This window comes from Mchenga conophoros, linkage group LG10 (genome assembly GCF_057382185.1).
Source record: "Mchenga conophoros isolate Kocher_MC1m ecotype Shallow Benthic linkage group LG10, M_conophoros_male_GT1.1, whole genome shotgun sequence".
NCBI lineage: Eukaryota > Metazoa > Chordata > Actinopteri > Cichliformes > Cichlidae > Mchenga > Mchenga conophoros.
This window is the reverse complement of record NC_140535.1, coordinates 23730136-23742415: the sequence shown is the minus strand read 5'-3', so window position 1 is coordinate 23742415 and position 12280 is coordinate 23730136. Positions and strand designations below refer to the sequence as shown.

At 39.3% G+C, this 12280-nt stretch overlaps 1 protein-coding gene across 1 annotated transcript in view; it reads left to right on the top strand.

The window, feature by feature from the left end:
* kctd16b (potassium channel tetramerization domain containing 16b) overlaps positions 1 to 11066 on the top strand; it is a 109947-nt gene extending 98881 nt beyond the window's left edge. Inside the window, exon 2 of the mRNA XM_085289491.1 lies at positions 10426 to 11066. Within this exon, the coding sequence (XP_085145617.1) occupies positions 10426 to 10889 (464 nt within the window). The 3' untranslated portion in view covers positions 10890 to 11066. The remainder of the gene's footprint in view (positions 1 to 10425) is intronic.
* The last annotated feature ends 1214 nt before the right edge of the window (positions 11067 to 12280 follow it).

The following is a 12280-nucleotide window of genomic DNA, read 5'->3' as shown; positions in this document are numbered from 1 at the left end:
AAATAGCAAACACAAAGTGGGAACTGAAGCTGAATGAAAGAGCCAAGGATAAAAACTAACACAAGAAAAGCAAATCTTCTTAACAGGAATTCAATCTCCACGAACACAAATACATAAATACAACTTTAGCTCAAGATACTTTAATGATAACGAAATCAAAATAGTAATTCAAATACTTACAACATTAGAATAACAGAGACACCAAACAGAAAACATTTAACATTGATCAGTGCAAAAAACCTAAAGTGAAAACCCTGAGACCAAAATCAGTGACCATGACAGACTGAAATTCCAACCAATTCAATTGTAGAGAAACATGAACTCGAGGGCTAGCTGAAAGGAAAAGGCATTTATTTTAAAACTCAGCATGCCTGGTGAAGCTTGCGTTAAGCCAAACTTTCCCAGTAGAGCTTTAGAAAAGAAAACATCTAATACAAGTGTCTGCATACTACTCATAAGTAAACATTTGGTATTTAACATTTTTATTCTGAATGGTACATTTAACTTATAGGTTGCATTTATTTTACAATTCTGAAAAGACATGTAAATAGTGAGAAATCAAAACACGCAAACACAAAGTATCAGCATGGATTGAAGGTGACACTTCACCAGTTATTGTCACTAAGTTGTGCAAGTTTTAAAGCACTTACAGCAGTTTAAGATTTCTTTGCCTTTAAGTTAGGATGCTGACACGTAATTATCTTCAGCTGTGAGCTTCCCCCCCTCTTATGGTGTGTTGTCTTGATGCATGATCAATAATTTATTTGGCTCAGTGTATTTGGTTCATGTACCGAGTGTTTTTCATAGGAAAGGAATGAGACACATATTTACAAAAAACAACATCTTGGTGGCCTCAAAATCCCAAAACACAATATGCCAAAAATGGATCAACACCAAGGATCAAGATCCCTGGCACAAACAGAGCAATATAGCGTATGCAGTTAAATGCCAAGAGGATTGCTGTAAATTATACACCTGGGAAAACAAACAATGCTAATGGGTGGTACAACATATAAGAGCCACCTTGTCCAGCTAGAGACCCACAGTCTACTTACACGCCAGTAGCCACTTTTTCACTGATGAGAACCTGCACAACCTGGACGGGAGTCACGGAGATCATGCATGGAAGAAGGGAACAACTTATTTGAACTGAGGAAGAGATTCACCATTGTACCATGCTGCCATTAGAGCACTTCCCCGACTCTCTGTGAATAGCACTCATGGCCACTTATCAGTAGTCATAATAATTTGCATATTAATAATCACGAAACTGATCTTGTGACTCATTGTTAGGCAGTGGTGCTAGTTTCGTTATGCAGTCGATATGCAGTCTGGGGAAACTGGCAGTCAGCTGAGACTGAATAAGTGACTTGGATGAGTGATGGAACATTTCTCTCATGGAAAACGCTGCATCCAGATGAACTGAATCAACTTTGTGGGATTATTTCAGCTTATTTGAGTGCTCTTGTGAGGAAATTATCTGACACTGAGTGAAAGTAAACGGCTGAGTTTGTGATCGAATTACAGGCTGAATCCATGCATCATATTAAAAAAAACACACATACACAATGAGTGTGTGTAATATAGCACATTACAGTGCTATATTACACAGTTCATTATTGCATTACTCCTACTTGCTATTTGGCATAATGTTCTTCACCAAAAACTGCCTCGGCTGACTATATTTTGGTCTCAGTTAAAGTAAAAAAAAGTTTAGTTTGCAAAATTAAAATGATCTCAGAGACGATTAGAGCACAGGGCCGTTCCAAGCGACTCGCAAGCCGTCACTGTCAGTCTTTGACGTCGCTTCCATTTTGTACCAGCGCTCAACTTTCATACAGAGGAACATCCATCACAAAAGATTAATGGGTGTGACCATGATGCATTCTGACTCCCATTTCTCAAGAGAATTCAACTAGAAGCATTCAGGCATTTCTGAAAACTTTAACCAAACAGAATTAGAAGAGATGTAAGAGGAGGAGTGGAGGTGGGTACACCAAAAGAACTTGTTGGGGCAGTTCCTTGTTAAAATACCCCTTAAAGACATAACGTGTAAAATTACAATCTCAGTCAAAATGACTGTGATTAATGTGTTTCAACTCGAATGAGTGAGTTTTCATTTTGAGCTGCTCATGTATTTTCTGCTGTTATAATTCCACAAAGATTTAATCATTTGTTTGTTGTTTGTTAAGTAACTTGGCTGTAACACTTCACTGAAGCGCTCCATTAGAAAACTTGAGGAACCATACAGGTATCTGACAGAAAACCTTTTGTCAAGGGGCAGCTGATATGCCAAGATGTGGTGCGAAGCACTATAATTAGAGAGAATAAACAAAATACTAGAAACAACTTATGGAAATAGAAGAAGCCTTATTCTGAGACAGAAAGACTGATAGAAGAAGGCGGGGGAACTAATAAAGCAAAGGGAGGACAGAGAGAGAGAGAGAGAGAGACCCAGGTAGGGAGCATGACACAGAAACAGAGTGATGCAGACAGCAGAGGGGAGGTGGGAGGCAGAAAAAACTGACAGAGTGAGGGAGTGATAGATAGAAGAGGTTTATTTGCTTTTGTTGTGCCAACATCATTTATCTCCAGTGAACAGCCTCCCAGTGCTGAGAGGCTATATGACAGAAATCAATCAGAGGGCAATCGTCCATACACTTCCACTGATGCGCCAACCCATCGATACAGGCTTTAGGAGAGAGAGTAAAGGAGGGAGGCATGGCAAGAGAAGGAGAGAAGGGAAGGAAGTGCAGAGAAAAATGGAAATACAACAAGAAAACAAATTAAAAGAGAAGGCTTTTTGGCTCCAAAGGCTCCAAAATGAATGTGCAGCATGTCTCTATCTGCTCATTCAAGAGTCATTAAAAAGTCCTTTCATGTTTTTATGACCACCAAATACTCCAGCAGCCTCTGCCTTGTGTGCTTGGAGCTCTGTTTAAGAAGAGCAGATTTGTATTTTTCAAATTTTCTCAAACCAGCATATTTGGGTAAATAGCCGAGGCTGTTTGAACATGTCACGCATATTTGGAAACAATGGCACTGAATGCTGCTGCATGGGCTGTTAGAGACATTTTAAAGTATGTTTATGTGTTTTTGGACTGCTATTCTCTTCATCAGGGTGATGAAGCACCACCTGTCACTGAGTGCGGTGTGCAAAATGCCAACTAAGATTTTCTCAGTAAAGACAAATTACATGAAAAATGATTAGGCATATATGGTAATGTTCTATTTTAGAATATCTCAGCTTATACTGCAGTAGTGTGCCAAAGTCTTGAGTCACCCCTTATTTCCTCATATTTTGCTTCCAAGGAGCCAGAGTTTTTTGTAATTTTTTAAAGTGGTCTTCAGAAGTAGTTTTCCAGGCTTTATAAAGGGCTTCCAATGCGCTTCTTGGGAAATCGACTACATCTTTAGTTTAGTCCTTGTACTTTGTACCATTTTCAGAATTTTTTTTTTTTTTTTTTTTTTAGTGATAATCCAGGAAAGACCTGACAGAGAAACTGAGAGATGTTGTGGTTTGTAGCTGTATTTCAGCCAGTGATATTGGGGATCTTGTCAAAATTGATGGAATTATTAACACAGAAAAGTACTGTCAGATTTTGATCCACCATGCAATACTATCTGTAGAGCATTTGATTGGCACCAGCTTCATTTCTCAGCATGACAATGATCCTGAACAGACTGCCTTTGCAGTTAAAGCATACCTGGGTAGAAAAACACACATTGGAATACTATCAGTCATAGACTTTACTCTACAAAGCCCCAGATTTCAACATTATTGAAGCAGTATGAGGTCATCTTGACTTAAAACAGAAAAAAAGGGCAGCCAACATTCAAAGAAGCGCTTTGAATGTCCTTTAAGAAGCCTGGAGAACTAATCCTGAAGACGACTTAAAGAATTTTTTTTTCAAGCAATAATGGTTAAAAAGCCAAATATGAATTAAAAAAGATTGTTGCACAGTACTGTATGCTTGCATGACCACCCTAACTGTTAAAACATAATTACTGGACCCTTCGACAAAACCACATTAGAAAACACGTTGTAATTCTGCTTGACAAAGAAAATGAGCAAGCCTTTTTAAATAATAGCTGTTGGAAATAAATTATAGATAATGTATGGATTAGTAATAAGAACATTAATTTCATTTTATATGTGCTGTGTGTGCTGTGACAAGCTCAGTCTTTTTACTGGCCAGGGCTAACACAAGTTGTGGAGGGCCCTGCTGAGATTAATACATCAGGCACCTGTCAGGAAGCACTGTGTGTTTGTGTGTGCATGTAATACCATGTGACAGTCATTAGACTTTGGTCCGACCTCCTGCCCACCTGCCCGGAAAAGAAACAACACGAGATCACATAAATCATCTGCTTCACATAGAATACGTCTCCTGCAGACACACACCCGAAGCAGTGTGTGTTCTGAGTGACTCTGGCCAGAGGCATAGCTGACAGCCTGACACCTCTGATGACTTGAATGGGAGCCCGCCCTGACACCAGAATCCCCTTTTCTGCCCAACAGTGTACAGATATTAGTTCCAAGGCCAATATCGCTTACACACTGAGGGATGACCAAAGGCGGGCATGCGAACTGTTGATGTATACCTCTCTCCCTCAGATACACACACACACACACACACACACACACACACACACACACACACACACAGTCAGTATATCATATATTGCATGTTACTTATTAGCATTAACACACAAAGTACGGAATTCTATCTGCACTAACAGAAGCACACACCATCATGCACTCAGCCCTGAAGCAATGTATGCATGAGGCTTACATTAGTTCACACAATGCCATACGTATACTGCACAGGATAATATAGATAGCATGTACATACATATTTACTTGTCTCATGGATTACACATGCTTCAACTGACTGAAGGAGTGCATGGTTTAAAGATAATATTTTGTGACTTATATCTGAGTCGGCGTTACTGAAAACAAATTTCTTTTTAACCCAAGGTACCTTTGAGGAAATAACAGAAATTTCTCCGCTTTCGATTTATTAGTTTAACACAATCAGAAGAGGCTCAATAACACAACAGTTTTACTGTCTGTCACTGGAGCTGTTTGGCGATCAAGGCCCTTTTCTCGAGGCACTTCTAATTCACGAACTCAACCCAGGATATGAGTTTATACTGGGTAACATGGCCACCTCTCTGACCTGTTTTTAATTTAATTAAATTTTTTTTGTTTTTTGATCTAACTGTGCAGCTGGACTCTAATACTACACATTGTACTGCATATTCTATTTCTGTGTCTATCTTCTGTGAAAACCACAGCTACATGAATTAATTGAGTGTAAAGAGTGGATTTTATAAATCAGCCTTAAGATGTGCCCAGCACCACGACTCTGAAACGACTTCAAATATTTTATGGTGAGAGAAGTGTTGAAAATGCACATGATAATTTGTATTATTTTGGTACAAATAAAGTCAGTAGTTTTCTTTCTGTCCTGTTAGTGAGTCTAATTTATAGGCCTATCCTATTTTATTATTTCCTCAACAAAGTTAAAAGTATAATTTTCTGCTTTTATTTTCATGTGGATTGAAAAAAAACTGAATGGAAGATGTTTTCTGTTCTTCTCTCCTTTGGTGGTATGTGGGTAGCACTGTCACCTCCAGGTCTATAGCACAAATCCACCAGCTGGCCTTTCTGTGTGGACTTGACAACTTTTGTCTAGTTTCCTCTCACAATCTAAAGATATGAATGTTGGGTCAGCTGACCCTGAAATAGACTGGTCTGTCCTGTAACAGCTGGGATAGGTGGGAATACATGAATCTCTGGTTAGGTTTTGACAGCGAGGCTCATTTAGAAGAGTTTCATGTAACCATGGAGAGAACGTCTCACTAACTTAACTCATCTAAGGTGACAATAATTGTACCTGGCCGTTTTGTATGATGAAATTAGGTTAGAGTTGAATACAACTCATGCAAGGTCACCCGTTATACAGCACAGGTGTCATCACATTACAATAGGTCACACCATTGGCTTAAAGACTCACTCTACATGGTCATTGCTCATTAGGTAGATGATGCAGGGATATTTATCTTACGGTTCAGATAACCTCAGGCAAAAAACAACAAGCAAACTTTTAATTACAAATTTTAACCTGAGTGATGGATGCAAGCATCCTTTGGGACACTCAGCAACAAGATGAATCACTCCTACCCAGTATAATTAAAATCAGTTTGTGTAGCAGCTCTAGCCTTTCAAACACTAAAACCTTGACCTTTAATTATAACGCTTCCATCAGTGTAAATTTTGAAGCTGTAAAACACACTGTCAAAATGCATCTATGGTGATGCAAAATTGGACTGAGGGCATCTGAGATATCACACTTAAGGTAAATGAGATTGCTCTTATTTGCAGATCAGAGAAAACATGGAAATCAGTGCAATACTCATTGGAAAAAAAAACCAAAACATAAATGATGGTGGTATTAACAGAGAATGAACAGAAATATTAACCCAGTTCTATATGAATGAAGTCTGACCTCACAGGGTTGTGACAATGGGCTTGGATCAGTTACACTGGCAAGTTTTTATAGTGTGATGCAAAGATGTAGTTTACATATGTAATACAAATCAATGGCTAGGAGCAAGTGCAAAAAAGGAGAAAGTAATGTAATTACATGTAATTACAGTGCTCACGTGACGATAAGAGACATACCGTGAATTTATTTCCTTAATTTTGATGACCAGGGTTTGGATTGTTCTTGTAAGCTCTTATAAGCAGTGTCTTCAATTAGCTTTTTTGGCCAACCAATTTCTCTCTGAAGTAAAAGCTTTGACAGGAAATTCAGCTAGTCAAAGTGACAAATCAGATTCCTCCTTGTAGTCTTTAATGTTCGCGAGGCTAATAGCTACTCACAGTACCTGTGAATTAAAGCAGCATGTCAATGTCAAGACTTACAGGATAAAAAGCTAAATAGACCTGGATATAATTACCAAATGCCAAAGATTAAACAGAATGTCATATATCAAATGCACAGACGCAAAGCCACAGGGACACACACAAACACACACACGACACGCTGTTTTACTGATTTGTTGTAACAGTGGTACCCATTGTGTTAAATTTATGTGGACAGGCAGATTGGCTACTAGCAGATTCGACAATTCTCCAGGGTATAAGACCATTTTTCATGTCACCAATTACAAGCCTGCATCTCATTGATTGGGGGGAGCCTTTCACTCAGAGTGACATAAATTAACTCATGTGTCCAGTAAAAAAGCTGGGACGAGATGGCTATCATGGGGTTAAATCCTCTACGTTGCAGCCAGGAGTGCATCTTTTTTATTTCTTCTGATCTCATTCTAATTGTGTTTATACCTGTAAAACTGCAAGTTGAAATGAAATATCACATGTTCTATCTTTTCTGTGAATGTGTGCATGGAAGTTTAAATCTCTAAATGCCAGTGGTAATTAAAGAGATTCACTGCTGGTAGAGTGTTGTGTTCCATTTCTGTCAAGGACTTTGAAAGGTGAATTTTGTTTAATATACAGCAGGCAGCAGTGTATTTGGGTGTGCGCTTTGGATTCAGTGTCAAAGCTGTTTACAACATACACAGCAAAATATAACTTCTACTATAAATTTCTATTCTAACTATACTCACAAAAATGTAGTTATGATGAGTTGTGACTATTTATGAGGAACAATAGAAGGAACAAATCTTGGATGGATCAATTGTTTTCCATTCTGCTGTCTAGAAACGAGCCAAGCATGCTGCTGAGTATAAAGGGAATTAAAAGCAGGGGGGCATTTATTTTAAGCAGAGTTATTTATAGTCTTCTACAATCTTGTTTGAAGTGAAATGCTCAGCAGCATGAAAAGAAACAATGGTATTATTGAATGTGATGAGCAGAAGATGCGTGGAAAGCTGAGTCCTGTCAGAGCTTGTGTGTGGAGCTGAGGGGAGGTGAGGGGTGGGGCTCAAAATCAGAAAGGGAGGTGGGGGCATGTGTGTGTTAGCCTCGGGGGTTTTGATCTCTCGCTTCGCTAAACAGAGAGAAGTCCATCAGCAACAGATACCCGTTCAATTATTCAGGAGGTTAGCATGAAAAATAAATGGCTGCTTCCTGCAGGGAGAGGTGTGGCACTGCGCTGGTTCCTGAGTATTTCAGGTTATTGTACGCTCTCGCAGAGGTTAGATTGAGCAACTGCTTCCATTCTGGAGTCGATCAATTATGTGAGACCGCTCGCTTAACCCCATTAACACTAATAAACTCCACAATTTTCTTAATACGTGTTTCAAACAACATCAGCTTAAATTAGAGTAAATCAAAACAAAGCAGGAAAATACAATAACCCACATCCAGTCAATATTCATTGTTAAATTATCTTAAAGTTTCTACAGTTTCTGATAGCTCCTTAGCTTTGCAGCATTCTTCACAGGAATCCATCAAAGCTAAAGGTAATGTTAGCCATATACAAAGTGGCTAGCGTCGCTAACTAACAATTTTCCAACAGTTGGAAAATGTGGGGTGACTATTACTACTATTACTACTATTACTACTACTAGTACGACGACAACTAATAATAATAATAAAAGTCAACTTGGATTTTAGTTCATGAAGTGCATGAAGATTTGTCTTTGTACAACAGAAACAATGACAGAAAGTGAGAAGTTACACGTTTTGGCCCTGTCACTTTGTGGAGCTTTCAAATGCACAAAAAGGCGAAAGAGGAAATACTAAATATGGGGTCTTTCATGCTACAGTCACACAAGGGAAAAAAGTGGATGTAGACCAAACCACAACAAAAATTATTATGACCGAGTACAATAAACTTGCAATTTTGTTGCCATGATGGAAATGAGACATGGCTTGTTGGTTGTCAGTCAGGGTTGACATGGTTACTTCAAAGATAAGGACCAGGTCTGAGAGTACTCACTGTCAGTTCCTGGCTTCAAAGTGTCTATGTGCATCAAGACAATTATAAAATGGCAATAAAATGGTGTCAGTCTGATAACTGTCTGCAGTTTGCCATTACATGCAGTCCGCTGGAGATAATGGAACAAACAAGTATCATAAATCACCAAAAATCTGTTGTCTGCTGCCATCTATATACACACAGAAATTCACCTTCAAAATCACTGCTTGCATTCAGGGTCAGGCCAAAACTTTGACTTAAAGTAGAATTTTCTTTATAGATTCTTAGAACCTATTTTTTTAACCTCCTAGGACCTGGCGTCCACATTAGTGGACATTACATTTTGGGTTATTTAGACCAAAATACTAAATCTTGCTCTACAAGGGCCTGATATCCACTTACGAGAAAATTATACTGCAACTGTTCTATTGAAATTTTAAATGAATATCCTCATATGTGGCTCTCATTTTTCTTAGAAACAAAAATTAGGAAAAAAAAAATCTGGTATAACTTTATTTTTACATTCATCAGGTTCCAATCAGCCTAAATATCAAAGAGAAATTAAAAACGCATGCCATGGAAGAGTTTGGGTCTTAGGAGGTTAATATTATTTTTGGTCACTATTGGATAGTGACAGTAAAGAAGACGTGCAGTAAAGAGCCACAGGTCAGACTCAAACCCAGGCTGCTGGTCTCTGGCCACACAGCAGATGGGCACCTGCTAACCCGCTGAGCTAAACTGGTGTTGTAAAATCTCCTTTTTATATAGGAATATAACCAGAATACAATGTGTCTACATACAAGTTGCACTTTATTGATGTAGATTGGCTCACATTGATTCCAATGTGCTACATAAATTTGGTTTAATTGTGGTTTTCACTGTTTAAACTAACCACAACTGTGCATTGTCCTTTGGTTTCATTGTTAAAGAGATTAATACAGTATGATGGCAAATAAGACTACACATTTCAGGGGAATCAAACTTGTGCAATCTGCTATTTGTTTGTCTTAAAACTGACCATTGCTCACATTGTTTTTTTTCTTCCTCGGTTACACACATATTTGCAGTGTAGATGATTGTTTATTGTCCTGGCTCTTCTTCCTACTGTTTTAGTATGAATACATGTAGGCTACAACGTATAAATCTGGACCTTCATTGTCTGTTTTCAAAAGGCTTTAGCTCCTCCACTTGTTTCATATGACAGTGTGAATCTATGAGGGTAGTTCTCTGAACAATACAAGCTTGTCACATAGTCAGCCAACTCACTTCTATGACTGGAGGCCAGCCAGCTGTCCCCGATGTCATGTCACTCTGTCCTAATGTGATTGCCATTTGGCATTAGCTGACTTTTCGTCTTTGTCTGTCTGTAGCGCTTGTTACTTTTCCTTTCTTCTCCTGTCTCTGTAATTTGTGCCACTCTTTGTGCCACTGTCTCATTTTTCTCTTCACAATGATTGGTCTTAAAAGAAAAGAAAAGGTGGAAAAAGTAGCATCTAATATTGGCTCCCGCTCTGCTTCCCTCTCTCTCCAGGTGGTCCATCACGTTGGTCGTCCCCTCCATGTGACTGCTGCTGCAAGAACCACAAAGGTGACGGCGAGGGTGAGAGCGGCACCTCCTTTAATGAGCTCTCCACCTCTAGCTCTGAGAGCCAGTCAGAGGCCAGCTCTCCCCAGGGAACAGTCATCTGTGGCCCAGTAAGTCGCCAGTCGCATCCCCGTGCCAATGTCCAAACCCTGGACAGGCCGCTGAAAAAGGGCCCTGTCACCATGGTCCAGCAGTCTGAACAACGACGCAAGAGTGACTTGCTGCGCACTCTTACAGCCAGCTCCCGTGATACCAGCAGCTGCAAGAAAAGGCCCACAAAAGAGAAGCTCACAGTTGAGGAGGAGTTGGAAAAGTGCATTCAAGACTTCCGCAAGATTAAGATCCCAGAGAGGTTCCCTGAGAGGAAGTACATGTGGCAGGCTGACCTGCTGAGAAAATATCGTCTCTGAGGCAGGAAACACAGCTGAAGGAGCAAACACATGAGGCCAAGAATCAGTTCAAGCGTTTTTTGATCATAAATTTTGCAACAAAGGGGAGAGAACACTAAACTTATTTAAATCAAGTTTCTGAAAGAAACCTTACTTTTATGCCAGTGCGCTGAGAGTCTAAACAGAAGCTAGAAGGAATGATAAAGAAAAAAGAGACTGTTCTATTATTGACGTATGTATGGTAGTAGGCTTTGTATGTGTGTTCATGTAGATTAGGCCTACTGTATGTACTGTAGGTGTGCTGTAACTTACTGAATGCCTTCAGAACTTTGAATAATTTATCCCAGAGGACCAATACAAGTGGATAAAGACAATGTCCATGAAATGATCAACCACCAGAAGGCTTGCTGATGGCTACACTTGGGGCTATTGATGGCTGCTGGACTGCACATGCTGTAATCGGTCATCATTCACTGAAAAACCATCGCAAGAGCCACGGTTTTAGTCAAAGCAGATAAGCACTGGTCTAGTATGTGATTGTATGTGTTTATGTCTGTGAAGGTTCTCAGTCATCCAGGTCATGGTAATCTAAGGAGGTTGAAAGAAAAGCGAGAAGTGTCAAACTGAAGAAGCTTCTTGGATGAGAGGTCAAAGGTTTTCTTTCCAAGCTCCTTAGATGTGTGTGTTTATGTGAGTGTGCGTGTTTTGTGTCTGTTTGCACCCGGGTGGCCTAGAGGTCACACATAAGTCCACATTGGGACCCAAAAACACTTCATACTGTTCAAACAGTGCTCTCACTATAAATGCACGCAAAAATGTCTCATGACAGGATGGCATGAAAAGCTGGGTTAATTACTTTTAAACAACTTCTGGAGACTTCCGAGCTGGTGTAAGCACAGTTTTATCAGCAAGTAACTTTTGCATAGATCTTCACAATGTTGGTTAGATGTAGAGCAATACCCACATTACTGTGTGAAGGGGAAGCAGAAGAGTGAAGGTACCAGAGATTCAGTGAAGTTCAATAAAAATATAGCACACACATACACATTTTCCCCATGTACTGAAAATCATATTCACTGCAGCATAATTACATTCCAAAATGAACAAAGCAGTCAAACTTTTATTCACATACTGACACACAGAGCAATCAAGCACAGTGTCATTTAAACTACGCTTAATATGGCACAATAAATATGGAAAGGATAAAAGGGGACTGCTGTATTTGCTTACCCAGTGAACACAGACAGATGCCTTCTATACTGACTGTTGACAAGCTAATCAATAGTTATTGATGATAGAGTCTGTTGATAGAGCTGATAGATGTAACTCTTGTTTACAATTACTAATGAAGCTCTTGGGTTACTGACAAAGACAAGCTGCTCTTCTATTCAGTCAAAATTAGTCATTATTCA